At 47.4% G+C, this 25,942-nt stretch overlaps 1 protein-coding gene and 1 long non-coding RNA gene across 2 annotated transcripts in view; both read right to left on the bottom strand.

The window, feature by feature from the left end:
• On the bottom strand, nt 1-20,585 carry LOC117590739. The gene is made up of 4 exons (XR_004574327.1): nt 20,572-20,585; nt 14,918-14,922; nt 8,983-8,990; nt 1-491 (listed from the first exon to the last, which is right to left on the bottom strand). It is a non-coding gene; the product is annotated as an uncharacterized LOC117590739 (long non-coding RNA).
• The window catches only part of LOC117590725, a 72,174-nt gene continuing 46,232 nt past the window's right edge, over nt 1-25,942 (bottom strand). Inside the window, exons 4-6 of the mRNA XM_034283634.1 lie at nt 14,621-14,767; nt 2,375-2,673; nt 1-2,301 (exon numbers count right to left, since the gene is read on the bottom strand). Coding sequence (XP_034139525.1) covers nt 845-2,301; nt 2,375-2,603 — 1,686 coding nt within the window. The 5' untranslated portion in view covers nt 2,604-2,673; nt 14,621-14,767 and the 3' untranslated portion in view covers nt 1-844. The remainder of the gene's footprint in view (nt 2,302-2,374; nt 2,674-14,620; nt 14,768-25,942) is intronic.

Raw genomic sequence — 25,942 nt, 5'->3', positions numbered from 1 at the left:
TTCCTATAAGGTGTGTGGCCCTTTAATTGCCTATACAACAACAATTATATCGATTCTATCCGAATGTGAAAACAAATGTTCATGAAATTCTTCATTTAATTATCAATAAACATCATCAGTCTTGAACTTAGTTTAGGTTTTTTTTCCTTTCCTTTTCTTTTCCTCAATTTCTTCCATTTCTCTTCTCTTAAGTTTTCCATCTGCATTTTCTGCTGCTTCTGTTTTCTGTGGAACTCGTGAAATAGCCTTAAAAAATGTGAGTAAAGTGTGGCAGGACAGGGGGGTCCTTTGTGACGTGTCTTTTGTGTAAAATCTCCAGAGTTGGGGGAAGCGAGTCCCGTGATCCACGGATCCAGGACTGTTGGGTTTCAGGGTGTTGAAGGCACAATTTCAAAAGTGTTTCGCTCCGTTCTCTCTCGCTTCATTACGAGCATATTGTATCTATAACTATAACTAAACTTAGATCTGTGTCTGAGGGACAAAGGAGGGGGCTCTGTAGATGGGGTGTGATGTGTGTTTGTGTGTGGGAGAGGACCCTTTCTATAATACAGAAATACAGATAAAATCGAGCTCGAAAAAAAAAAACAACACACAGAAGCCAGAGGACGGGGGTTCAGGAACGCAAAATCAACATCTAACCATCGAATTTTGTATATCCGATATCCGAATAGATGCGATCGACACGAGTACGAGTGTCTTCCCTTTGTCCTTTCACAGTTTAGACAAAGAACTCCTCGTTACCCAGACTACTGTCGCCACCGGCGGCCTCGACGTACTGCGTTGCCTGCGGCATCCAGGGCCAGGACCAGCCACCGCCATAGCCACCGCCGCCGAGGAGTCCGAATCACCGCTCCGTCGAGTGTGTGGTGGCCCCAAGGCCGCTGCTGCTGCCCGAGCCAGAGCCCAGGCCGCTGCGGCGGAAGAATCCCAGCGTATCGAGGGCCTTAATGGTGCGTCGAATCAGCTCGTCCTTGTACTTCCAGATGGTCTTGTCCTCCACCGAATTCTCGCGATACTCCTCGCAGCTCTTCTTCAGCGTCTTGACACAATCGGCGCGATAGTGCTGAAGCTGGGCGTCCTGCGTATCCACGGGATAGGACTTGCAGACGCCGCCGAGGCAGCTAAGCGGGAAATGATTGTGGAGGGTGAGCACGCGCTCCGGATCGTGGAAGCACTTGACGTACTGATTGGGCTTTGTGTAGTTCTTGGCGCGGTGGACGTGCTGCAGCATGTGCATATACTTGGGGATGTCCTTGTGCCAGCCATGCTCGTGCTGCTGATCGTCCAGGAAGTACACGTTGCGGAAATTGTAGCTGTGGAAGCCGTCCGGCTTGAACTTGCGCGACTCCGGGCGCACCTTCGCCATCAGCTCTGACCAGAGGACGGCGTTGCCCTTGGGCATGATCACCTCGTCGATGTCCAGCAGGGCAATGTAGTCATACAGGTAGAGGTTCTTGTACAGGCAATCGTTGTAGGGTATCACCTCGTTCTGCCGCTTGTGGTTCGTCTTCTTCGTGAGGTACAGATGCTGGAAGCCGGGCACATTCGGCTGACCGCCGGGCAGTGTGAGTGGAATCACCTGCACCTTGCCCTCCTGCTCGTAGTGGCTGAGGACCTTGGTGATGTTCGGGTGGACCTGCAGATTGTAAAAGTAGATCTTGTCGGCGCCCAGTATGTTCAGCATCTCGATCCATTCGATGAGGCGCACACTCAGATCGTCGTAGAGGAAGTCCAGACCCTTGACGCACACCGCAAAGCCCTTCTTCTGGTCATCGGGCGGACGGTTGTAGATCACACGCAGATTGTTCGTGGCCGTGTCGCACTCCTTCTCCACCATCGACACGGAGCTGGGCACGACGCCGTGGAAGGGCTTGGGAATCTGGCAGGCAATCAGATACGGCTGGTAGATGCCCTGCTTGTAGTTGCCCCACTTGTTGTACCAAATGTACTTGTACTCGAACGTCTTCACGATGAACGGCTCCTTCTGGCCGTCGAACCAGAACTGGCAGTAGGTCTTCACCTTGGGCTCAATGCGATCGATCATGCCCAGTATCCGCACCGTGGGCCCCAGCAGCGAGGTGCGACGAATGTCGTAGTATGCCCCAAACAGCTGGAACGTCCCGTTCGTGGTGCGCAGCGTCTGCCAGTAGATGTTGTTGAACTCCAGCTCAAAGATCGACGGGTACTTGGCGCACGTCGACGACTTTTGCTGCAGAAAGTTCTTGTTCTTGCTCCAGTAGGCGATCGGCAGCGAGGGTATCCGCGACTCCACATCCCTCACCAGCTGATCATCGTCCATGGCTGCACAAGGAGACGCATTAGAATGGGAGGCTCTACCAAGAGGTTGCTCTTGAATGGTTGCTTGATGGCTTACCTGTGCGATTGTCCACCAGTATCTCGCTGGGATCAAAGTGATCCGTTGTGGTGGATGTCGTCTCCGCATACCGCATGTCCTTCTGCAGCAATATCCGGCCACTGAGCGGCACCTGCTGGTACTCCTGCGGCACCAGATTCGTGCCGTGCATCTTGAACAGGCCAATGATAACAAAGGACCACACGCACAGCGAGAACAGGATCTTCAGTATCACCTTGGAGTGGGCCATGGCTTCTGGTTGGCTTTTTTGTGTTCCTTCTCTAAATATATTCTCTCTTGCACTTTGCTGTGGGGCTTCACTGTAACGAGAAATCAAATGGGGATTTTGCCCCATTAAGTTAAGGACTTTTCGTGCAAATTATCTGTCGCACAGGACCCCGTCCCCTGATGGTCGTCGTCACTCATTTTTAAATATGGCGTCGGCTATTTCCGTTTCCGTTTGTTGGTTTTCCATGCCAACGCCCCAACCGGCCCGAAAATGTCAACTATGGAAAAGTGCGTGTAATATTTCTGCTGCTCCTTCAGGCAGGACAACAAGGCAGAAGGATGCTGCAGAGCAGCGGAGCAGAGGAAGGAGGAGTAGCATCAGCAGTGGGTGTCCTTTTGCCTAATGGAAAACAATCTAAAAATGCCACAGAAGCACTGGAGCGCTGTAGGTACGTGGCAGGTGGGCGCACATTGGGCTTTGTGGCAGCAAAAACTGTGACCCCAAACAGCCAGGAAGAAGCTCTGATGGGACGGGTGGGTCCTGCAGCCAATTAATCCTGGAATGTTTGCATGGATTCATTCGATATCTGCCTCAGATATTTTATTTTTCCTCTTTTATTTTAGCACTCTAAAGATGCAAAAGACAAGCAGAGAAGTTTGCGCTCCTCTCGCTTCCATTATTGCCACTGTGCCCCAAGGCCAGCATTTCATTTGCATTTCCCCCGCTCCTGTTTCCTTTTTCCCCTCATTCCACTCATTCCACTCATTCCACTCATTCCCTGTGGCCGTTGGTCAAGTTGTCTCTTCCATATCTCTGCCACCCCCCGCCCCCCTCTGGATTGTGTGTCATTCTGCCTGGTTTATGCCACCTCTGCCTCGACGATTACAAGCGGGTGGACTGCCTGTGCCCGTCTCCGTGCTCGTGCCCCAAAAGGACTCTGCAGCCACACTTCAGGCGACAATCTGTTTGTCTATCTGCTGCGCCTAGTGGCTGTATCTTGTATCTGCGTAGGTATCGCTGTGCGTGCGCATTACTCATCCAGCAGCAGCGACCATTGTGTCTCTGGCGTTGGGGCATTCGAGTATTTATGACATGGCCATCAACATGGGGACAGTGCATCCCTCTATGCTTAATTTTCCATCATTCAAGAATCCTTCATTAGAGCCCAGCCTTTCCTTTTCTTCCCTTTCCATCCATCCTTTATTCTCCATCATTTCTATTATTGTCTGTCGCAATTGTCGCTGGACACTGCCCACAGATGGAATTCCCATTACCCATTATCCACAGCGATGGAGACACTGATGACAGCGGGTTGCGATTGGATCCATCTCGCCTTTTGCTTTAAAGCAAATTGCATGTCCAGCTCATTTCCTGCTTTCCAGTGCAATCCTTCTGCTCAATCCTTGTGTAAACACCCACGTACCTCCCTGCCCTCGCTCAATCTTGCATTCAGATCGCTTTAGTTTGTTTTAGTTGAATCAAAAAGTTGTGTGTGCGTCGAGAGTTTTTCCTCAAGTGTTTTCCATTTCATTTGCATGCGCCGCAAAACTTTTGCACACACACACAAGCTGAGATACAAAGATACACTCTCGCACGGGCAGACGTTGCAACTGGCAAAGAAGCTTTCGACAGCAAAGGGTGATGCAGGGTGGCAGAGCAGGAGCACCTGTGGCGGCGGAGAGCAGACTGAGGTGTGTGGGAAGGAAATAGTTTATCATGAGCCAAGAGCTTGATTAACCCTCCCAAAGATCTCTTTGAAAAGATTCTGCTGCCGCTGAAATGCCACTCAAAACTCCACTTGGAGTCCACTTGTTGCCAGGCAGACACGAATGGATCATTTATCATCCGAGTTAGAGACTTTGACTTTGACTTTGACATGGACTTCGCTTTCGACTTCCATTTCACGTGTGTAGTTTCTCTGCTTGGGGATTTGTTCAAACAAAATTCTTCAACTGAAGTCACCGAAAAAGCGATTTGGGTCAATTTGCCATTAAGATACGCGTCATGGTTATGCGATTATTTGCTTCTTAGAGCCACAAGAACCAGAACCAAAGGTAGAGCCATCACAGTACGAGCCAGAGCTGAGTGGATCCAAAGACAGGGCCAACTAATCGTCGTTTGTTCTGGTTGTTCGTTTGCCTGCTGCCTGCTGCCTGCCGCCATTTGGATGTTAATTTGCTAGGCAAAACAGGTTCGATCTGTGAATGCCGGGGCGGGAATGTGTGTCGCACCCAGACCCCAGACCCCAGACCCCAAAACCACAGCGAGGCGATCGAGTGGCAAGCGGTACACAAATTTTAATGATGCCTTTGGTGGTGTTGCTGCTGCTGCTGCTGCTGCTATTCAGTGGATTCGGTGGCTACCAAAATGGGTCAATGAGCCTCAATGACTTTTACAATGACTCCAGCGACAGAGGCTGAGGCTGAGGCAGAGGTAGAGGTAGAGTCTCCCCCTACCCAAAATAGCAATTAAACGGAAAACACAGCTCAAAGATTGATTTGGGATTTTGGAATTGGCTTTGGATTCGCAGCGTGCATTGATCTCTTTCTTACTCTTTCGCTCTGTCTCTTTCTGGGCTTCAGTTCAATGATCTATGGGATTGCGGCTGGAGAGCGGCTAACGGATGGCACATTGAGCGGATGAATGTGCCACGTGCGGTGGATAACAGTTATAAACTGATTAAAGAACGCAGATCAGCCAAAAAGCAGCTACATTCGAGCTAGCAGCGAAACATCATTCAAAGTAGATGAATATTAATTAGAGAAACGGAGCAGACACGAGCTACAAGGAGCTACCAATTCTGATAGAGATATGTATCTGAAATACTTCTAGCTGAAACCACTTATCTTAAGCGAAGAATGGCACTCTAATTTCGTGGTCTTCAACTGGGAAATACCTTTAAAACAGCATTTAACTTTGTAACTTATCCAGAACCTATGCCGCAATGTTTGTGACACATTCAAAGCGGAAATATGTACCTTAAATATTCCTGTAAGTATTTTTAAAGTGGCTCAAAGTAATGTCTACATTCATGAGTTAGCTGAGTGAGCTGGAAATTCTGAGCTGATAGATAGACTCCAAGGTTTGCGGGCCTACGTAATATCTATAAATGCTGTCACATTCCGTTTACAATCATAACTCGTTTTCTGTGCGGATTGCCTTTTTTTTCGTGTGGCTTACTGATTGATTTATGCTCGTGGCATAAAGAGAGAAGCAGAGGTGGAGAGAGAGAGAGAGAGAGAGAGCTTCATTAGCATTCTATTTATAGACAAAACGGAGTTGTCTATTGTTTGAAGGGTGCACATGGACAGCACACTACAGGTGGCAGATACCATCTGGCCAAGATGAGTCACACACAAGCTGAGAGCAGCATCATCATTGGAAATCATCGTTCAATGCAAATCAGATACACGGAGAAATATCTGCGCCTTAAACTAAAATTCATTCACTGGCCTAGACAGACATTGGGGGAATCGGGAATCCATCCTCAGAGAGTGGAGCACTGACAGACCTGGGTTGAAATTAAATGAAATGGAATGGGAGTAGAGTAAAGTAGAAAGAATCTAAATGAGTGCCACACTAGAGCGTACAAAGTGGCACAAAGATCCGTTCGATTGCTCACACATCGCACAGCTACAGCTACAGCTACAGATACAAATGTGAAGACGAAGAGCAACCCAAAATAAAAGTCGAACGAACGCATTTAAAATGCACGAGAAGACGCAAAGTGGCGCAAATGAACTTAAGTATCTTTCCTGTGTGCGAGAGAGTATCTTGCCCCCCAGCCAACACCAACAAAATATGTGCCAGCATACATATCCCTCCATCTGTCTCTGTATCTGTGTATCTGTATCTCTGAAGCTGCCGCTGCCGCTGCCGCTGCGTGTGCGATTTTAATTCGCCTCACATCCTTTTATTTGCGTACGTGTGCGGCTGTATATCCCTCCCCCCCGTGCACCCCGTGCCCCCTGTACATTGTTGCTGCTCCTGCTGCTCCTGCTGCTCCTGCTGCTGCAACATCATCACGTGGCATGCCTGGCAGCCTCCTTCTTCTCAACGATTGATAGCAAAATGATTTCTCAATATGTCGCCTAAGTTGATTTTCCGCTGGATTTTTTTCACGTTTTCCGTTTCGGCTGGCAAATGAAATTTTGGTGCCCCATCACGTGCCCGTATCTCGCTCACAGATACATTTCCAAACAAAATTGAATTACAGATATTAAACGGAAAATTATGGATATATTTGCAATATTCCAAAGGGCAGACTAAAGCTTAAAGACGATTTTTGAGCGACATTTCCACCGCTCAGAGGTTCTGCAATGCATTAGTTTGAATAACTGGCAAATTAATTTAGTAATAGACCATTCTCAGACCATTTCGTATGAGCTCTGCTCTCACTCTCACTCTCACAGATATGTGCCATAAGTCAATGGGTTTACTCTACCCAAGGAAGCGTACCAGAAACGGCAGAGTCTTGGCAACAGAAATTTCTACCCCGAACCAACTTGGATCAGCCATGATGTCAAGGAATGCAATTAATAACTGTTCCTTATGCGGTGCTGATCGCGCTGCCCCACGTTGGTCCATTTGCCAAATGTTCCTGGCCAAGTTCTGGTCTGGAGGGCTATAGTTCGGGTGGGCAAGGAACATTTAAATTCAATTACGAGGCAAATGCCAAAAACTTGCGAATAATCGCACACACAAATGCACAGTTTTTGCACTGAAATGTATGGGAAGTCTGGGTGGACGAGAGAGGGCGGGGAGCAGTGGCTTAAAGGGGGGTTAAAGTGCTGGTTTACCCATTAACACAACCCTCAAATCCCCTCTGCGAGTCGTAATGCAAAAAGCACTCTGATTATTCGGATTATATTTTTCGCGTTGGGGCTATTTATGGCTTTAAGTGGTGCGCTCTGGCTGTGGCGGGGCACACAACTACACAACCACAACCACAACTACAGCTACAGCTACAGACATATACTCGCACATACAGCAAATGTATCTCATAAATTCAGCAAACCCCCGGCGACAGCAACAACAGCAACAAAAACAATCTGCAATTGTTGTCCGTGATTTAAAATTTATAACAATTAACAGGCAAACAGGCAAACAGGCAAACAGCCAAACAATGCGGCAAATTGTCAAAAGACATGAAACAGGACGGGCGATGGCCAGCCAATATGCAAATTGAAAAAAGGGAACCCAACACCCTGCTTGGCGCAGCACTTCTGTGTGCCGCAACATGCCGCAATACAAATGGGGCACTGGCCACACCTCCTGCCCGCGCTACTACGCCCACAAACGGAAGGCTCTTGTCCATCCACCGAAATGTTAATAATGCAAAATGAAGGAAACGGCAAACGGCCCAAAAGAACTGCGCCAGAACTCCAGACTCAAGGACATTCACGTTGCCCGCATCCTCAGGAAGGCAATGGCCGGCGTTGGTGGGTGGGTGCCTTCCATTGCTGCAACAGAAATCCATTCATGAACTGTACGAGGGCAATGTCAGGACGGCATATAATTCGAGGATTTAAAGATTAATCTTTACTATAATTTGAAGTAACAAAAAAACAAAACATTTTCGTTGATTCCACCCTTTGAAATCCTTTTGCTTATTTCTATGGCTTCTTGGCTCTAGCGATGTATTTTGGTATTATCTTTCATTCTTGAACCGCTTTTGCTTCCATATCTTACGTTTGCTAACGTTACGTGTGGGTGCAAATGCTGCTTCTGCGATAAGTGCCATCCACACAGCCACCACACAGACACGACACTGTGGATGCCCCTCCATAAGTGAGCGGCGTTCCACGTCGTACAATTGGATGCTGTAGAGCTGTAGAGCTGTGGAGCTGTGGTGCTGTTGGATGTATCTGCAAGATAGTTGACATTACGTGACTGCTGATAAATTACGTCAGCTGCTTACGTAACCGAATAATGCCAACAATTGCCACAGAGCCAGAGAGGGAGCGAGATGCAGAGGCAAAGGCGCACGACAATTCCTTGACCCACAGCACAACCCACCTCCCATATCTAGCTACCTCCCCTCACTCCTACTCCTCGTGGCAGTATCTGCATCTCGTTGTATCTGTAGCTGGCTGTGTGGCGCATCTTCTTCTCCGACCGCTGCTGCTGCTGCTGCTTCTTGTAACCCATTATGGCAATTTGCAAGGGGGAGCAGCATCTACTCCTCCACACAGACACACACATGTGGCAGTGGCAAACGCAATTGGGAAACAATTTCAACGAGAAGCAAATCAACGTTTAACCCGAGACAAAACCCCCCACCAAAAGCCCCACCAAAGTAAGTCAAAAGTTGGAACGTCGATGTTGGGAATACCCTACAAAATATCTGCATTCCTTTCGGCAACTCTTTAAAATATTTTTAGAGCTTTTCAGCAGGTACTGCTGCAGCTCTGCTTGGTCGATTCTGCCTACAATACATCTAGTTCGACATTACAATTCAAAGTTAACTTTATTAACTTTATTGCCATAAATCGGCACAAGATTTGCACTCTGATCTGTAATTATGTCGCCAACATGTGTCCCTTTCCCGTGTCTTTCTGTATTTTCACGCTTGCTAAGCGTCGTGCAGCAGTGCCCCTCGGTCTGAATTTGTTCTGGAGTTCTTCCTTTTCTATTTAATTGAATGATTTTAATCTTTCGAAGAACCCTTTCCATCGAGTTGGACTCTCTTTACCACAAAAGGGTATTTCATGTGCTGCAAAAGTGAAGGAAAAAAAAACGAAGAGAAGAAAAAACTTTGGGCCGCACGTTGTCTATAAATGCGACACGAAATGTTAAGCTTTGGCTGTTGCATGCCACTGAAATCAGTGCTGGGAACATGCAACATGCAGCACAGCAGCAGAAGCCCAAAGACTTGCGAGAGTCTGCCCTCTTATCTGGGGAGCAGTAAGGCAGGGAGAGGCAGGGAGAGAGCGAGTCGGCGACAGAGAGGAGTCTTTGTGGACTCTTGCGTATTTGATTTTCTTGTCACGTTCCAGCTAACAACATAAGGAAGCAGTCAAATGCTAGGCTGGTGGCATGGTGCCTGTCTGACAGTCGCCGAGTCCTCAGTCTGAGTTGTCCCCTGAGCGACAGTAGCTCCTTTTCTCCCTCCACACATAAGTGGCGGATAGGGGAGGAGGAGCAGTCTCAGAATCGCAGTACCGAGGTCTCTTTTGCGAGTTGTCAACGGCATTTGACTGACGCATACAGAAGGAGAGACACACACACTCAGAGAGATAGATGGATAGACAGACAGATTGACGGACGGACGGACGGACGGACGGACAGCAAGACGGGCGGACAGATGGCGTATCTGTAAGTTCTCGTCTCGCTGTCAGTCATTTGGGCTCTGACTTTGATTGCAATGCGCCAAGGATGCTGCTGCTGCTGCTGCTGCTGCTGCTTCTGCTGCATCCAGCGACAGTTCGTTCCACTGCAGGTTCCAGTGGCATCCATCGGTTCAACATGCAACGTGCAACGTGCAGCAGGCAACGCTTCAGCTAACATTTGCCGAAAATTGTCAAGACGCTGTGTGTGACATGCGGGAGAAATGATCAGGAGCAGTTCAGAGACTGCGGCATGGACTGGTGGTGGTGGGGCACTGGATGCATCACCTTCTCCCCATCTGGCTGCTGCTGCCGCTTAATGTGGCGCCAATAAGTCAATAGATTCCGTTCTTCTGCCGCAGGTGCTAAGCTCAAGCAGAGGGCAAAGGAAGGGTGGAGATTGGGAGTAATGTTCGCTATTGACGTGAGACAATTACGTGAACAAATTGTAAAATATTTGTCTGGCAAATCGGGAATGCAGCGAACGGTGGCAGCAGCAGCGCCAGTGGCAGTGGCAGTGGCAATGGCAGTGGCAGTGATAGCGACATGTGATAGGCGTCAACCGATTGCTTCGATTTTCGTTTACGATTACGCCACGTAAAAGCATGACGTTAAGGCACATTACGTGACGGTGCACCAGCAGATTGGCAGCACTCAAATTAAGCTAAAGGGTGGCGAAGGCGAAGGCAGCCTCCTGATTGCATAAATAAAATGCATTTTTGGCTGGGGCATGACAGGACACAGCGAGGACTAAGAGCTGTGCCACAGAATTCTGCAATGTTTTGCATGGGGGCCTGGTCCTGCCACTCGCAACCAACTCTCTGTGTGCCACATCTGGGCGTGAAGTTCAGTTCTTTTGAAGGTCCTGCAGAAGCGAGATCCTCCGCCAAAGTCCAGTTTCGGTTCATTTTTGGGTTTTCATCTTGGAAAAGTTTTTGTGGGCGAAGGCTGTTTTCGGGGTTTTCCATTTTCTTTCATTCTCGGTTGCGGTGCGGCCTCCGCTTTTACGCTGCTGCCTTTGTGCCCCGCATGACAGGCATGGGGCATGGGGTGGCACAAAAAGTGTGGCACAGCCACACCAGCAGTAAAGCAGCGAGAACCGACCTGCCGACTGCCGCCTGCCGACTGCCGCTTTCCATCCTTCCTTACCCGTGCAATTTGCATATGGAATTTATGCTTTTGATGGCAACGTGGCGATGCCCGGACCCAAAGTCAACTGCATGTTAATGAAAGCCGAATGCAAAAGCAACCAAAACAACCCATTCCATTCTATCCCATATCCGCAAGGCAGCAGCATCCCCTTGCCACCCATTTGCTGCGCCTTCGTCTACAAACAAACTGCTGCCACCATGCCCCACCATTTCAGCATTCTGCCTGACCCACGACGCGACTTTTTCCTGCCGCCATGCATATCTGAAAAGCGAAACAGAACAGAAAAGTTCAAGGATTGCAGCAGCCATCGTGTCGTGTCGTGAGCTTAGATTCTGTGCAGACAAACAGAGACGGTGGGTGTGGGGCAGGCACTCAGAAGTGAGGCTGGGATGAGCGTAAAGAATGCTGCACGGCTAATGGAATATATCTTTGAAAGCAAGCTACCTTCTGGTACTACTACCAGATGCAGCCCCAAGATGTCCAAGAATGCCTCAACTAAATGCATGTCATGTGCATGACAACGTGTTTTTATGAGGCAAACCATAGATGAGGCAATCTGCCCCGTGCCGAATGCCAGAGTTGAATGCATCGAGCAACGAACAATCCGAATCGAGAGCAAAAATCGAGTGGAGCTGCAGCAACATTTGACATTTCTTAGAACCTTTTTGCGGGCACTTGTGGCCTCTGAGACCTCAGTGTGTCCGCCACTCGCTGCCAGTGCCAATGTCCAGTGTACCAAAGTCCACTCCGTTGGCTTTTGGAGATCAAAGCAGAGCGCGGAGACCACCCACCCCCATGTTGGAGTGCTGGCTGGAGTTTTGCCTTTCACTTGCTGACTGGCTGCTGGCTGACTGGCTGACTGCCACATGCCGCTTGTGTTGTATGTATTTTGTGGCAGCCACAAAACCATGCAAAATGTAACGGGCCATGGAAGTCGTTCGTCACTTGACGACAAACATCCAATTAAGCTATAAAAATCTTAATTTAATTATTTGCCACACGAACAAAAAGAGGGGGCCAAGAACCCCAATGGATGTGCAGCTGAGAGAGCGAAAGAGAGAGAGGGAGTCGGAGTGCACTCCGGAGATGCGAGTAGGGAGATGGAGTCGTCTCGCAGCTGGGCTGCCATTCGGCGTTTTGCCATTCACAAATTGCATTCACATTCGCAGCAAGCTGGCCAACTCCAACTCCAACTCCAACTCCGATGACGACAACAAACGACAACGATTTATGGTGGCCGGTTTTTCTTCATTTAGGCTTCAGGCTTCAGGCTTCCAGCTCCCTGCTACCCAATCCAAAGACTGCCAGCCCCAGCCCCAGCCCCAGCCAGCAGCAAGAAGCAGTCGAGCGAGCGAGCAGCAGGCATGATGCATTTTTCATGAATTAGTTCGCATATAAAAGTCAAATGCAGTCCATGGACTGCCATGCCATGCCATTGGAGGCAGGAGACCAGCAGGAGGCGAGGCAACGCAAAGCAACGACTGGAGCTGGAGCTGGAGCTGTTTGCTGGAGGCGCATAAACAGATTTTGTGGCAGAAACACAGCCACAGAAACAAGAAACAACAAAGAAAAAAATGCAAGCAAGCGAGCGGCCGAGTGGAAGGAGGTATGAAGGGAGGTGGGCAGGGAAATTGAAAGGAATTTTTGGCGAGCCACCGAATCAGAGATGAACGCGTGAGAGCACGCAAAAAAATGAATGGAAAACTGCATAATAAAGTCATAACAAAAATCGTTTAAAAAATATACATAAATATAAATTCCCCTCAAAGTTACTTCTAACGCCAGAGCGTGATGAATCCATCTTTTGATTCAATTGCTGGAATATATTTTGAGAAGAACTCTTTGGGAATCAGCAGTAATATTTCGATGCATTTCGATGGCAAGAGCTCAAAATTGTCTTTGATCTTTGACCATGCTAACGCGGCCAATACTCGACTCGGTTCGTCGTGCAGCCACATTCCACGTGTGCAGAAGTCTGCGAAGAGCGAGTTGATTCACTGCTTAGGCATCGAAGTAACTCCTGCACCTGAAGGATTATCCCCAAACCCACAATCTGTGCGTGTCACGCACTCATCTCTGCAGCGGCGGCCACTGCCACTGGCACCTGCCCCTGTTGATTTTTCGCTGCATAATTAATGAAATGAAAGCAGCTTGCCCCATGCTCCCCATGCTCCCTCCTGCTTGGCCGCTGTCTAGGCCATAAATTAGATGATGCATGAGTCGAGTGTCGAGTGTCGAGTGTAAGTGTGTGTGCTCCTCGGGGCGCAGAACAATGGAGAGAGAGAGAGACCCAGGGAGATAATGTGCAGCCGATAATGCGAATGGGCCTCGGGCCACGTGGGGCAGGGTCAGCGGCTACAGCTCTACCCTTCCCCCACACCATAAAAAAGGCCAACGCCAACAGATAAAAGATAAAGAAATCAAAGAGAACGAAACACCGAAAAACTCTGACCCAAAAAAAGAACAAAACAAAACAACAGGCGGCAGGCAGTAGCAGGAGCAGTAGCAGGAGCAGGAGCAGGACCTGCCTGCACAACACAGACAGACAGAGAGCCGGCCAGGCAGTCCCATTCGAAAGGCTGCCGTCAGCGGTATGAAAACGAAACGTTTAATGCGAGCAGCAACAGCAGCAGCAGCAGCATGTTGGAGCTGTATGTGCCCCTCGTGCCCCCAACCCACCTTGATGTTGGCTATTGCTGTTGATGTCCGGATTGTTGCAGGATTGTTCATTGTGCATTGTGTGTGTGTAGGATGGATGCTTGTTGTTTTGGCAGCGGCAAGTTCGGGAGAGAGTGGACGATGTGTGTGCCCGTTGGCCATTTCATGGGCTGCCACTTGAGAGCAGGCGACCGGAAAGCAACGGACAGGAAAAGGGGCGGCTGGGCAAACGGGGAGTTCTGCTTGATTCTATGGCGGGGTTTTGCGGGCACAGTGAACGGAACATTGAGCAAGTTAAAATATAATAAATAGGCTTAAATATTATATAGATTTACTGTAGCCATTTTCTTTGTGTTTATCGCTGGAAAAGCAATCCACCCACAAAAGGGAACAGCCCAGAATTGGGTCCCAAAAAGAAAAACCAATGGAACTGCAGCAGACTCTGAGCCATGGCTCGTAGTGAGGGAACATTCCAAGCAATCAGCAGGGAAGCATTCTGTGCTTGTGAGATAATTCCCACAGATAAAATAAGTTACGGATACAGAAAGCACAGACAGCAAGTTGGCTGACCTTGGGTCTGTTTCCATCTACTCCAGATGGCATCTCTGGTATCTGATATCTCTGACATCTGTGATGGCTGGATAAGAACGCAGATAAGATTGTGTGTGACACTGTTCCAAGAATTACATAAAATATTCCAGCACACAAAAAGTGGCTTTGGACCATTTTGTCGCCTGCCAAGCACAAGGCGAATTCCTTTTTGTTTTTGTTTTTTTTTTTTTTTCTTTTTTTGCTAAGTCTGCCCGTCAGCAACATCGCTGCCATCGTGGACCCTGCCCTATATTGCTGTTTTCTGCTGTGAGGATTGGATTGGTTTTGGCGCTTGGACCATAAGCTCACCTGACGAATGCGCTCCAGCTCCACCTCGTTGGCAAATGGTGCTGATGCCAGATGCTGGTGACCAGAAGGGACGACAACGACACGGGCGGCTGAGGACTGCTCTTGCTGCTTCTTTGGATGCTGCTTCTGACGTGGCGGCTGCTGTGGCTGCAAGAAAATAATACAAAGGGAAAAGCGGTTCTTGAGAATGTGACTGTGTGACGGGGGATATCCAATGTAGACTTTATTTAAAAGGACTTAAAGCGTGGAGGCAGCAGACGGCTGCGTTGTGTGTGTCTTGGGTGAAGTTGCGAAAACATTGTCTCGGCTTTTGGCCTGGGGTTCTTGGTTTACCTCTAAGCTCATTAATTTTATTTGCCTCTTGTGGCGTTGGCAGTGGCAACAAACGGCTGTTCGTGTCTCGAGTGTTGCCCCACAAAAAGATACAAATTGAAAGAGCAGACACAGATGCGCAGATACATTTTGGGGGCGAGAGACAATCGCATATGCAAACGAGCATGGGGAATACACCTGAGACCGAGGTGTGCTGCTGCAAGACGCGCTACACGAGAGTTTACACATATTTTAAAGCTGAAGGACACATTCGATATTCCGTTGGTGCCCAGAGTTACTCACAGACACACGTGCCACAGATGCACAGATACACAGATGCACACTATCCATGTGTGGGAGGAGTGCTCCACACACGTGGAAATGTGGTTCAAGGTTTTTCCACTCTTTGTGACAAAAAGTGAAAGTGAATTATTAAAAACAATTGCAATTGCCGTGTATAAAAGTGCACACAGTGGGCATACGACATGCGACACGACTCGTACACGTCGTACAGAAAGTCAAGCTCCATCGATAATGGAACACACAGAGAGAGAGAGAGTCAGGTGGGAGTGGTGTGCTTCAGGGCACTTGTCGGCTATTTGGATGATAATTTTGGGAAATGTCGAGTAATCGGCCATTAACTAACTGTTATTGCTGCTATCTAAGGATTAATCCAACACGAGCATATCCATTCCAAAGATCTCTGTAATTTTTCTGTGCAATATCTGAGTGTAAGCTGAAAAGCTGTGGCTTCACTTCCATGAGAAGTGATTCCTTTGGAGGAGGGGCAGGGCTAAGCCTTCCTGCCTGCCTTCTGTCTGAAGCGGAACTGCGTGTTCTGCTTTGATTAATGATTGGTGGGACAAGTGCAACACTCCCAAAAAAACAAAAAACGCACACAGAAAAGCCAAAAGAATGTCAGTCAGCAGCAGCAGACGTGGTCCATGTTTTGGGTCCAAAAATGAAGTTGCTTGCGGGTCGCTGCTGCTGCTGCTGCTGCTGCTCTTTTGGCTTAAAGCGGGACAGCCAGAGAGGGCCATGATTTATGTCGTTTTATTTAATTTTAATTGAAAAACTTGCACTCGAGACGAGAACAACAGACAGACGCACACAGGACAAAGCAAAAATAAGACAACCCAAAAATGTTGCTGCACCAAAAAACCAAATATAATTAAAATGGCATTTAAAATGTTCTCCTCCAGGAGGATACAAGACTGGAAGGCACACCCATGGAGGCCATGGGACAAGGACAAGGACAAGGACATGGCCAAATGTGAATAAATGAATGTGAATGTGAATGTGAATAAATAAGAAGACAAAGGCAACGAGCCTTACGCCACAAAATGCAAATGGGGGAATGACTTTATTATTAAATGAAAGTATGGACAACACCCATAGAACTCTCTCCTCCTTCCTGTTTATATTCGGTTTTTCTTTTGGAAAATAATAAAAGATACTCTCTGGCACTTTCTGGGGCAGCAAATCATGTTGCCAACTGCATTCGGTGGCAGCGACCTCCGCTCATATAAATATACAATGTATGACAAATGCAAATGATGTTGCCACAGAGGGACGGGCCGGGGCGTTTATGAACTCCCAGAGTCCAAGGGTCCACAAGAGGCACAGGAGCAGCAGCAGCAGTCTATGAACAGCAGTCAACAGTCGGCAGTAGTCACAGGAGCAACTCCTGGGCCGCACAGTGGGGCACACACAAAGGAAAAACCTAGGTCTAAGAATTATGTACCACAGGAACTCCCTTTGATCGCTCTCTACAGAGCTTGCCACATTTCCCCACACAGTGCAACAACTGGTGCAAAAAATGGTAAAAAAACAACAAAAAAAACAGACACAAAACGCCATAAATCATGCGGCAACAACATACAAAAAACGCCATGTGTGTGTGCGTGTGGGTCTGTGTGGCACAGACAACAAGCAACAGAAATATGGCAACAAATGGGAAAACAAACAGCAACAAAAAAAGGTAGGCTGTTCGTTGGGTGTTGGCTGCATCGAAGCGGGGAATACACTTTGGAGCAATGGCAGCGAACGGTATTCTACTTCAAGGAATACTCGCTACTCGCTACTCGTTACTCGTTTATTCGTTACTTTTTATTGAAGAGCCAACGCAGATATGACTCGCTACTCGTGGATAAAGAGGATTTGTAGTTCAATTTACTCGTTACTCGTTACTCGTTGATCGTTAAGGACAAACTTCGAAGCACATGCTATACGTTACTCGCTACACGTTAACATATTTCAATACTCGCCAGGCTTTGATCAAAAGTCCAACTGTCCCCAACTTGCCCTCTCAATCGATACACCCGTTGTTACCGCAAGCGAGCGAAGTGTATGCCAAAAGTGAAATTAAATAACAGTAACAAGGTTAGTCGCTGCCCTCCCGCCGCTGCCGCTGCCGCTGCCGCTGCCACGGCTGGTGTCGCCGCGATAAGGTTGGCTGCAACCAATAAAGTCTGTTGCAAGTGGAACGTCGGAGGGTGCCGACGCTGGGCAAAGCATTTGAATGTGATGTGCAGCAAATTGAGTGCTTTTATTGCATTAACATAAATAAATTAGAATGCTGCATGCTTAATGCAGCCAGTTCCAGCATGTTGCTGACTCACTCACTCGCAGCAACAAACAGCAGCGGGCGCTGGAGGCGTTGGAGGCGGTGGAGGCGGCCGGCGCGTGCTGTCTGACCGTTGATCAGTGGCATGCGGCATGCATGTGCACATGTGAACTTGTTGCCAACAGCCAACAGCCAACAGGCAACATGCAACATGCAGAGAGCAATGCGGAAGTGCAATAATCCAGCAAAATGCAGGCATAAAGATCTCCAAGAGGAAATGAATGTTCCTATTCGAATCAGTAAAACTGTCACTGGCTTTCGCACTACGAAATGTGGCAGAGTCCAAGCCCATGCCCAATAATCTCATCTCTAATTTCAATTAAGCATTTCACAGTCCCAACTGTAGGCCCTAAAGGAAGTCGAATTTCCAGCACGTTTTCACATGCTGTTGCTGTTGCTGTTGCTGTTGCTGTTGCTGTTGCACGTGCCGCCGGTTGCATTCAAATGCAAAATACTCATGGACGCACATCAACCAAAAGTTAATATTGTGTGCCAGAGCCAGCCAGTGAGATTGAGGGGAGTGGGAGTGGCAGTGGGAGAAACTCTCAGCTGTCACAACTGCCTTGAGTTGTTGCTCTTCTGCTGCTGCTGCTGCTGTTGCTGTTGCTGCCACAGGTAACGCAACGTAACACAGGAGCAACATCCTCCATCGACAAAGGCGCCGCACCGCCTTGTCTTTGAAATGTGTGCGGAAATTGTAATGACAGCTGCTGCTGCTGCTCCCTGCCCTGATCGGCACTTGTGCTGTGGCTCCCGGCTGCCAAATTGTTGCCTTTGTGAGGGTCAGAAAGTTGTCGACAGCAGAAGCAGCAGTTGCAGTGGCAGAGTGACGCGGGGACACACAGGCGCAACGGCGCAACGGCGGCGACAGCCTGGCAAATGGCAAATGGCAAATGGCAAATGGCAAATGACAAAACAAAGCTTTAAGCTGTTATTCCTTTGCCGGGCCAGTGTCAATAAAATGAAATTAAAAACTTGAAATAAGACGAAGCCAGGGGACGCCAGTAGCCAGTAGAGGAAGCCAGGAAGCGCCAGGATGCAGGCCAAGGCGGGAGACAATTTAATCAAGCAACTGGCAAATGAATGCCGAGAGCAGCAGCAGCAGCAGCAGCAGCAGCACAGGACACTCCGGTTGGCTTGCAGCTAGGCAAAGCATTTGCATGCCACCAACCACAGCAGAAGCAACAAGCAACAACAGAAGCTGGAGCTGAACTTGCAACAGCAGCAGAGAAACAATCAAAAAGTTTTTAAAACAAATTAAAAGTTGACGACAACGAGAGGAAGAACTAAACTGCAATGGCTTTCACTTCCAATGCTGCCAGTTCCTTCGTTGCATTCTCCTGCAAATGCTCCACAAATTTATTATGCGGTCAATTGCAAAAAGGTCCGAAAAAGGTACCCAAACACACAGGCCACAACGAATGCCAGATGCCCTGCAGCAACATAGATTATCCGCAGGGGAAGAGTCTTTTCTGTCCTTTTCTGTCAAAAAATGGGAGACTGTGTGACAGCTTAAGCCTTCAGTAGCCACACGAAATATGAAAGTTTTCATGGCCCAGAGGTGTCGTCATTCAGGACTTATTCTTGAGGTTGGTTCGGCTCTCCCCCCCCCCCCCCCCCCCCTTTTCCCCCCCTAAAAAAAAAAAATTTNATTAGTTCAAGCTGTTAGCCCAGGAAAAACATCATTTTAAGCAGAACTTTGCTGCCGAAAGGAAACACTTGCCGAGCTCCCCGTTAATCATCATTCCAATTCAATGGCCCAGACATGAAGGAGAACTTGAAGCTGCAAAACTTACAACCTGCAGATGGGAAAACTTGCACCAAGAGGATTTGCTGCAATTGCAAACAAAACTTAAATCGAATTCTTGACAAATGATGCGCGAATTTTTCAGCAAGGCTGACTGCAGGATGGGGCCCAGGACTCAAGACTCTTTGCAACATCATTCACCTCTGGTCGATATTCATTTGCCTCTCACAAAAGTGCCATCAAAAGAGAGGGAGAGGGAGAGGGAGAGACTCCTCCAGAACAAGAAATAAATAAAAAGAGAAGAGAAGAGAGACTTGGTGGCCCACTCAAGGTTACATCTTGGTTCAATTACCTCTTCAGTTCTTTCTCTCTCTGCGTTCGTTGCTTGGCTTTTTCTTTATCTTTTTTTCAGCTTGTTCGTCTCTGTCTGTCTGCGTTTTGGTCAAAAAGGTTTGGGCCAAATTAGAAAACAAGAAGTCTTACGCTTGAGCGCACAGCCGAGGGTCTGGCTCTGACTCTGGCTCTGGATCTGCTGCTGCTGCTGCTGCTGCTGCTGCTGCTTGACGATGATGATAAGTGCGCCTGGCCACACTGCAAATGTAATTAGAGTGCAGCCGAATGCATCCGACAAGGGCGTGTGCATGGCGATGGCAAACAACTAAAATTATTTGATGGGATACGCCCCCCATCCGCCTGACATCGAAAGGTGCCTCAAAAGGTTGCAGAGTGTCTGTGCAACTGGAACGGTAAGTGGCAGTGGTTACGGGTGTGCACTTAAGACAACGATTTGCATGGCAAATTCTTTCATTTCTGGCCCAGCAGCAAGACTACCTACCCAATACAGACTTGAATGTAGCTCCAATCAATCGAGCAATTAACTGCCTGCAAAAGGAACACACTCCAGAGAGTGTCCATCAGTAAATTGAAATTGAAATTGAAATTGAAATTGAAATATTTAAATATTTACTCTTTTGAGCTCTTGCTCGCAAACGAAATGCTGATGTGAAATTGATTAACTGAAACCATAAATCCAAGATGGTAGTGCTACGAGTAGGTCCCAAAGTTAATTGCATATTTGGAATTTCTTTATTTTGGTTCGGTTGCTGGTTGCCACAAGCTGCCATTTCCAGTTACAATTCCATTGGCTGCCACCCACGCAGCAGGCAGGCGGCAGGCAGGCAGGCAGCAAACACTCTGCGTAATGAACAAACAGATGAAAGAATTGAAAATTCATGAGTTTCCCTTTGCAGCACCGAGAAAATCCACATGTGTGTGTGTGTGTGTGTGTGTGTGTCCGAACAGATTTGCAATAAATACGAAAATCCCCCAGGGTGTCGCCTGCACAGAACGAAAGGAGTTTCTCTGTGTGTGAATTTTGCTGTGCATCCACATAACCATAATCTGTCACAGATTGTTTGTCTCGTTCGTTTATTAGCCAGCCATGGGGCATGCTACACACAAGCCAGCCAAGCGCTGCGGTCATCGCTCTCTGCGAAAGTCTCTGGCATCGATCATCGATCAACGATCAACGATCAACGGAATCGCTTCGATTCCGGTTTCTGTGGAGATCTGCAGAGATCTGCAACAGATCTTCATTTGGTCTCTCGAATGCGAAAGCGTTGACCAAAAACCAAAGCACAAAATTGTCACACAACTTTCGCTCTCGCGTATGCCAAATGGCCATCCAAATCCGAGTTCGTTCCTCTTTTGGAGGCATCAAAATGTGGGGCATGGCTTGGCATGCAGTGTGGCAGGTTGGGAGCCATAAATTGCATAAATTGTACCTTTTGCCAAAAAGTTTTCTCATCCCCACCGGAGGCGGTGGCTCCGCATCAGTCATGTGAATATTTGACTTCATTTCGGAGTTGCACACACAAGGCACACACAAGCTGTGTGTGTGTGTGTGGCTTTGATTTCCATTCATTAGGAAAGTTCTGGGGCAACTCTTGTGATTGGCTTCTTTGGCTAAGAGAATCTCTCTCTCTCTCTCTCTCTCTCTCTCTGGCCCCTCACGGTGCTGCATCTTGGCAGGCGGAATAACTGATCCTGGGATCCTGCTGCAGAACAAACTTTTCCCCTTCAACAATGGGGCATCATTTGGTGCCGAGAACTTCCTCCCCAATCATGGAATGTATCCACTTGCATGGCCCCAACTTTTCATCTCCTCTAACGAATCATTTAAACTTTTGTTGTGACCAAAAGACACAGACCAGACGGCGGATGGAGCAGCGTGCAGCCAGCACCTAAGGAAAAAGCCATAGAGCATGTCCACACCCTCATACCTGCACCCTGCCCCATCCTCCTCTTCTTGTTCTGAGTGCACTTGAAAGTTTTCCCATGCGAAGAAAATCCCCGTCGAATGGACACCTGAGCAGGGCCCCAGCCATGGCTTGGGCTTGGGATTGGGTCAGTGGCAGTCCAATAGCTCCGATCGGTGGTTGCACCACACACATAAAACCTACTCTTCCCCATTGGTCTGTGGCAACGCCTTGAAGGGGCAGGTAGCTGCTGCGGGGCTCCACGCATCGCTGAGACAAGTTCAAGTTTAATAAACGCGCGATTCACGCGCTGTAAAAGTCGCCAGCAAAACGCTATACAACGGCATTTGATAGAAAAAATAAAAACACACACACACACACACACACACACACACACACACACACATGTTAACCAGCCAACTGACTTTGGCAACGTGTCAAGCCGGTTTCGGTATTCGGTTTCTCGCTCCAAAGATCTGCCCCTTCCAGCGCCAGCGCCAGGGGCAGCGCCAGCACATGGCCACCGGTCAACATTTTTGCAGCACGCGTCCCACTCCCATAGATACACAGATACAGATGCAAAACACTTATAGCGGAGCCCCCACAAGAAAGTAAGAAAAATGCGATCCGGTTTGGCTTTGGCTTTCAAGCGGGACGCTTGGGGGGGGGGGGGCTCAATAAAAATGTTAATTTGAAACTGTAACAAGTTCAACAACATCCGACAACAACTGGCAACTGGCAACTGGCGTTTCAACAACAAATTGCAGTTTCACCTTATAGATGCAGATGCAGATGCAGATAGAGTATCTGGCAGATGTAGCAATAGATATTCGCCAGATCTGACGAAGTTTAGGCATTAGAGACACCAAGAAATGTTGAGTAAAACTCAACTGATGCACGGAAAGTATTCAATTAAAAAGAATCTCTCCTAAATCAAATCAAATTCATTGACAAAAAATAGATGATTGCTTGAGGGTTTGCTTTTCTCCAACACTTTAGTGTAGCTTGATCATAAAACGATCAGATCCCTCCCGCCATCTTTGCGTCTTTGTTGCATAATTGCTTGGCATGTTTCGAGTTCACAATTTTCTGTGTAAAGCTCCCAACCGGACGCTCTGGCTTTGGCTCTTCAATCGCATTTACTTTTACAGTGTTTTAATTATCATTTCAGTTCAGTGTTCAATTGTCCATTTCCGCCTCCAGACGACAGACAGATTTATAAAACCATAGACCGAGACCAAAGTTCGAGAGCAAAACACACACACACACACACACACACACACGCACACACACAATGGGCTCGTAATAATAATCGCGGCGTTCATCATTTTCTTTGGCCATCCCATTGATTGCCGTTGCAGCGTTTCATTAAATAAATAAATATATAAAAATATCGTAACAGTTTTATTCATCATCATCATTGATGATTATGTGGCTGGCCAGCCTCATGTGCCAGCCCCTCGCCGTGTGTTTGTGTGTTTTCATAATCAATCAATTGAAATTGGAATTGGTAGCCAGAATGTGCGGCAGGCAGCAACAGTAAATGGAAAATCCATCACAGGAAGTTCCTTTGTTTTTCGATTGAAAAGAATAAAACATTGAAAATTACATCTCTGTGGGAATCTTCGTACTTCAAATGAAGTGGCACACTCCACACCGAAACTAAAGCCAATTTCCATGCCCAAAAACTGATGCCTTCTATGTCGGTAGACTTCCTGCTTCACTGGGAACAACCAAGTCCATGCCCAGGCGACATTCAATGCCTACAAATCGGTTGAAAAATTCCCCAAAAATGAAACCAAGTGCATGACTCAGATTAAGTTTCATTCGCGGCGAGGGGGAACAGAATCGCTTTAGAGTGGAATTTACGCTGGGGGAAATGATTCGCTTAAACCCGTCATCGTATTGAATCGAATCAAATCACATATGTACGTGGCTGTATGGCACAGAGCACGCATCAGCATCAGCATCAGCATCAACATCAGCATCGTATAAATCAGAAGCGACAGGCAGGAGGAGGAATTAGCATATCGTTAATGATGAATCAGAGTCCCCAGAGCAGCAGCGGCAGTCATTCATTCGATTGGCAGCCAAACGCATAAATGTGTTAATTTATATTCGATTAATTGTTAATTTTCGACCCAGCAATCAGTGACCACAAGCGACAGGCGAACGGCGAATAATACAAATAAAAATGTCGCACATTGATTTCCGCAAAACGTTTTATTCGGACAGACAGACAGACAGACAGACAGACAGACAGACGGGACAAAAGGTCTTGCAACTTTCACGCCATAAATTCAATGAGGGGGGTATCTGGCCAGAGACAATTCTAAAATTGAAATCTGTTTGTGGAATGCTGTTTGACGGCTGCCGTTTACTTGCCGCTACCCTGTAACAGAGGTTGCTGCAGTCAGCAAAAGCTGCAGGCCAAAAATGAATAGAAAGGTTCACAAAAATTACTGAACGAGAGGAAAGTGGCTATGCCTTTCGGAGGCATCTTACAGCAGGGCTTTGGGTCTTCAATTTGCTTTGTGAGTACAGGGTATCCCCCGTTGTAGACGTATCTTTTTGCCATCGTCTTGTTTAGTATTCTGTTAATTGGCTCGTAATTAGGCGACAGCAACGGCAACAACACGCACAAAAGTCAGTGACAAACGAATTGAATGTTGGAATCGAATGTTGAATCGCCGATTGGCGGGGCAATGGCATTGCTTTGGGGTTGGGGCTGGGAGCACGCCCCAAAGCGAATGTTTGTCAATGATTTATGTTTCGATTGCATAAAAGAGGAGACAAGTAGAGGCACGCCCGAGGGTCAGGATCGCCTGGAATTATGCACAGATGATGTTTGCCCATCAAAAATATCTCCCATATTTGCTGAGTTTTTCTGACACAAACACAAACACAAACAACACACACAAATACACACGAAATGCGCGGAAAGTGAAGGTGTTGGATGATGGTCAAAAGTTGTTGGTCAAAAGAAAAAACAAAAAACAGGGGGAATATCCACATACAACATTTATGTGGTAGGTTTGTCCGTATGAATGGCACACTATAATGAAGCATTTATGCAAATTCGTGACTGCTTTTCACACACCTCTCCGCTGTCATCCCATCCGCTCTCTTTGGCTGTCACTTTCCCATTGACGCAACCGCGGAGGAGAGAATTCAAAAGAGAGAATGTGCTGTTGACCCACCGCAAAAATGACAAAGCAGCCCGAAGCCCCTTCCTTTTGTGTATGCCACACAGACAAGACTAAACAAGACACTAAATTCAATTTTTAACACAGTCTCCACGACTGCAATCATCTTCAAAGAGAAAGGCCAAGAAAAATATGCATATTAGAGCACAAAAGGGGGCAAGGAGGTCTCTTACGAGTAAGAGTTCTGCAATGATCACTTCCCCTTACCAAAAGAGACATTAAATGACTCGAAAAGTATAAACTAGCAAAAGAATCTCCTCCGCATTGGGGCAAAAGTAATTCGGAATGGGAAACCTCCTGTAATGCTGAATAATTCCACACACAAGACTTTCGGTGTCTTTTCGTGGCTATGTTCTGCAAAGGAACTCAAGAGATTGAGAAAAAGAACTCTAAGGAACCGGAATCTACTCCTCGCAGAGCAGTATTCACTGTGGTAGTCGATTGCCCCCAATCTGAGAGTTATGTCAGCCTCTGTTGCTGTGTGTCTTTCTGTGTGTGTTTGTCTCTGATTTATGCAACTAATCTGTGGCACAACTTGTGCTTACAGTTACTCGTATTTGCCGTTGCAAGCGCACTTTCAACTTTGCTGCCACTTCAATCGTCAATTCTCTTTTGATTGCACTGCATTAAATTGATTTCTGCTGCTGCTGCTGCCATCTTTCATCTAACATCTTGCCCCATCATCATCCTCATCATCTGATGGCGTCTCGTCTTCTTCCTCATCTTTTTGTTGCCGCTTCCATTGCCGTGGCTGTTTCTTTTATTAGCGCGAATGATTGGCATTTCTTCTGAGTCTCTTCGTAACGATTCATTTCTCAGCTCAGCTCAACAGTTTATTTATTTACTCGTCTGTTTCTGTTTCTGTTTCTGTTTCAGCTGTTTACTCTGATTACTTCACTCGACAGCGCTCAAACTTAAAACTCAAAACAGACAACAGAGAAACAAAAAAAGCCCATCCAAACGTTAGATGTGCATCGTGGTGCGACATTCGGATACCAAAGTTATACAAATCATTGCAATAAAAAGAGCTATTTCCCTAGAAAACTACGAGTGTTGGATGATAAAAGCTTCCTCGAAGCTCTTAGAACAGGCCCAACAATGATCAATATTCCCACGACAAATCGATTGTTGTTCCTGCCCATCATGGCCTCACTCATTTCCAGGGTATAGCAA

The sequence above is a fragment of the Drosophila guanche genome, unplaced genomic scaffold (assembly GCF_900245975.1).
Source record: "Drosophila guanche unplaced genomic scaffold, DGUA_6, whole genome shotgun sequence".
In the NCBI taxonomy this organism is placed as follows: domain Eukaryota; kingdom Metazoa; phylum Arthropoda; class Insecta; order Diptera; family Drosophilidae; genus Drosophila; species Drosophila guanche.
This window is presented reverse-complemented; position numbering and strand designations above follow the sequence as displayed.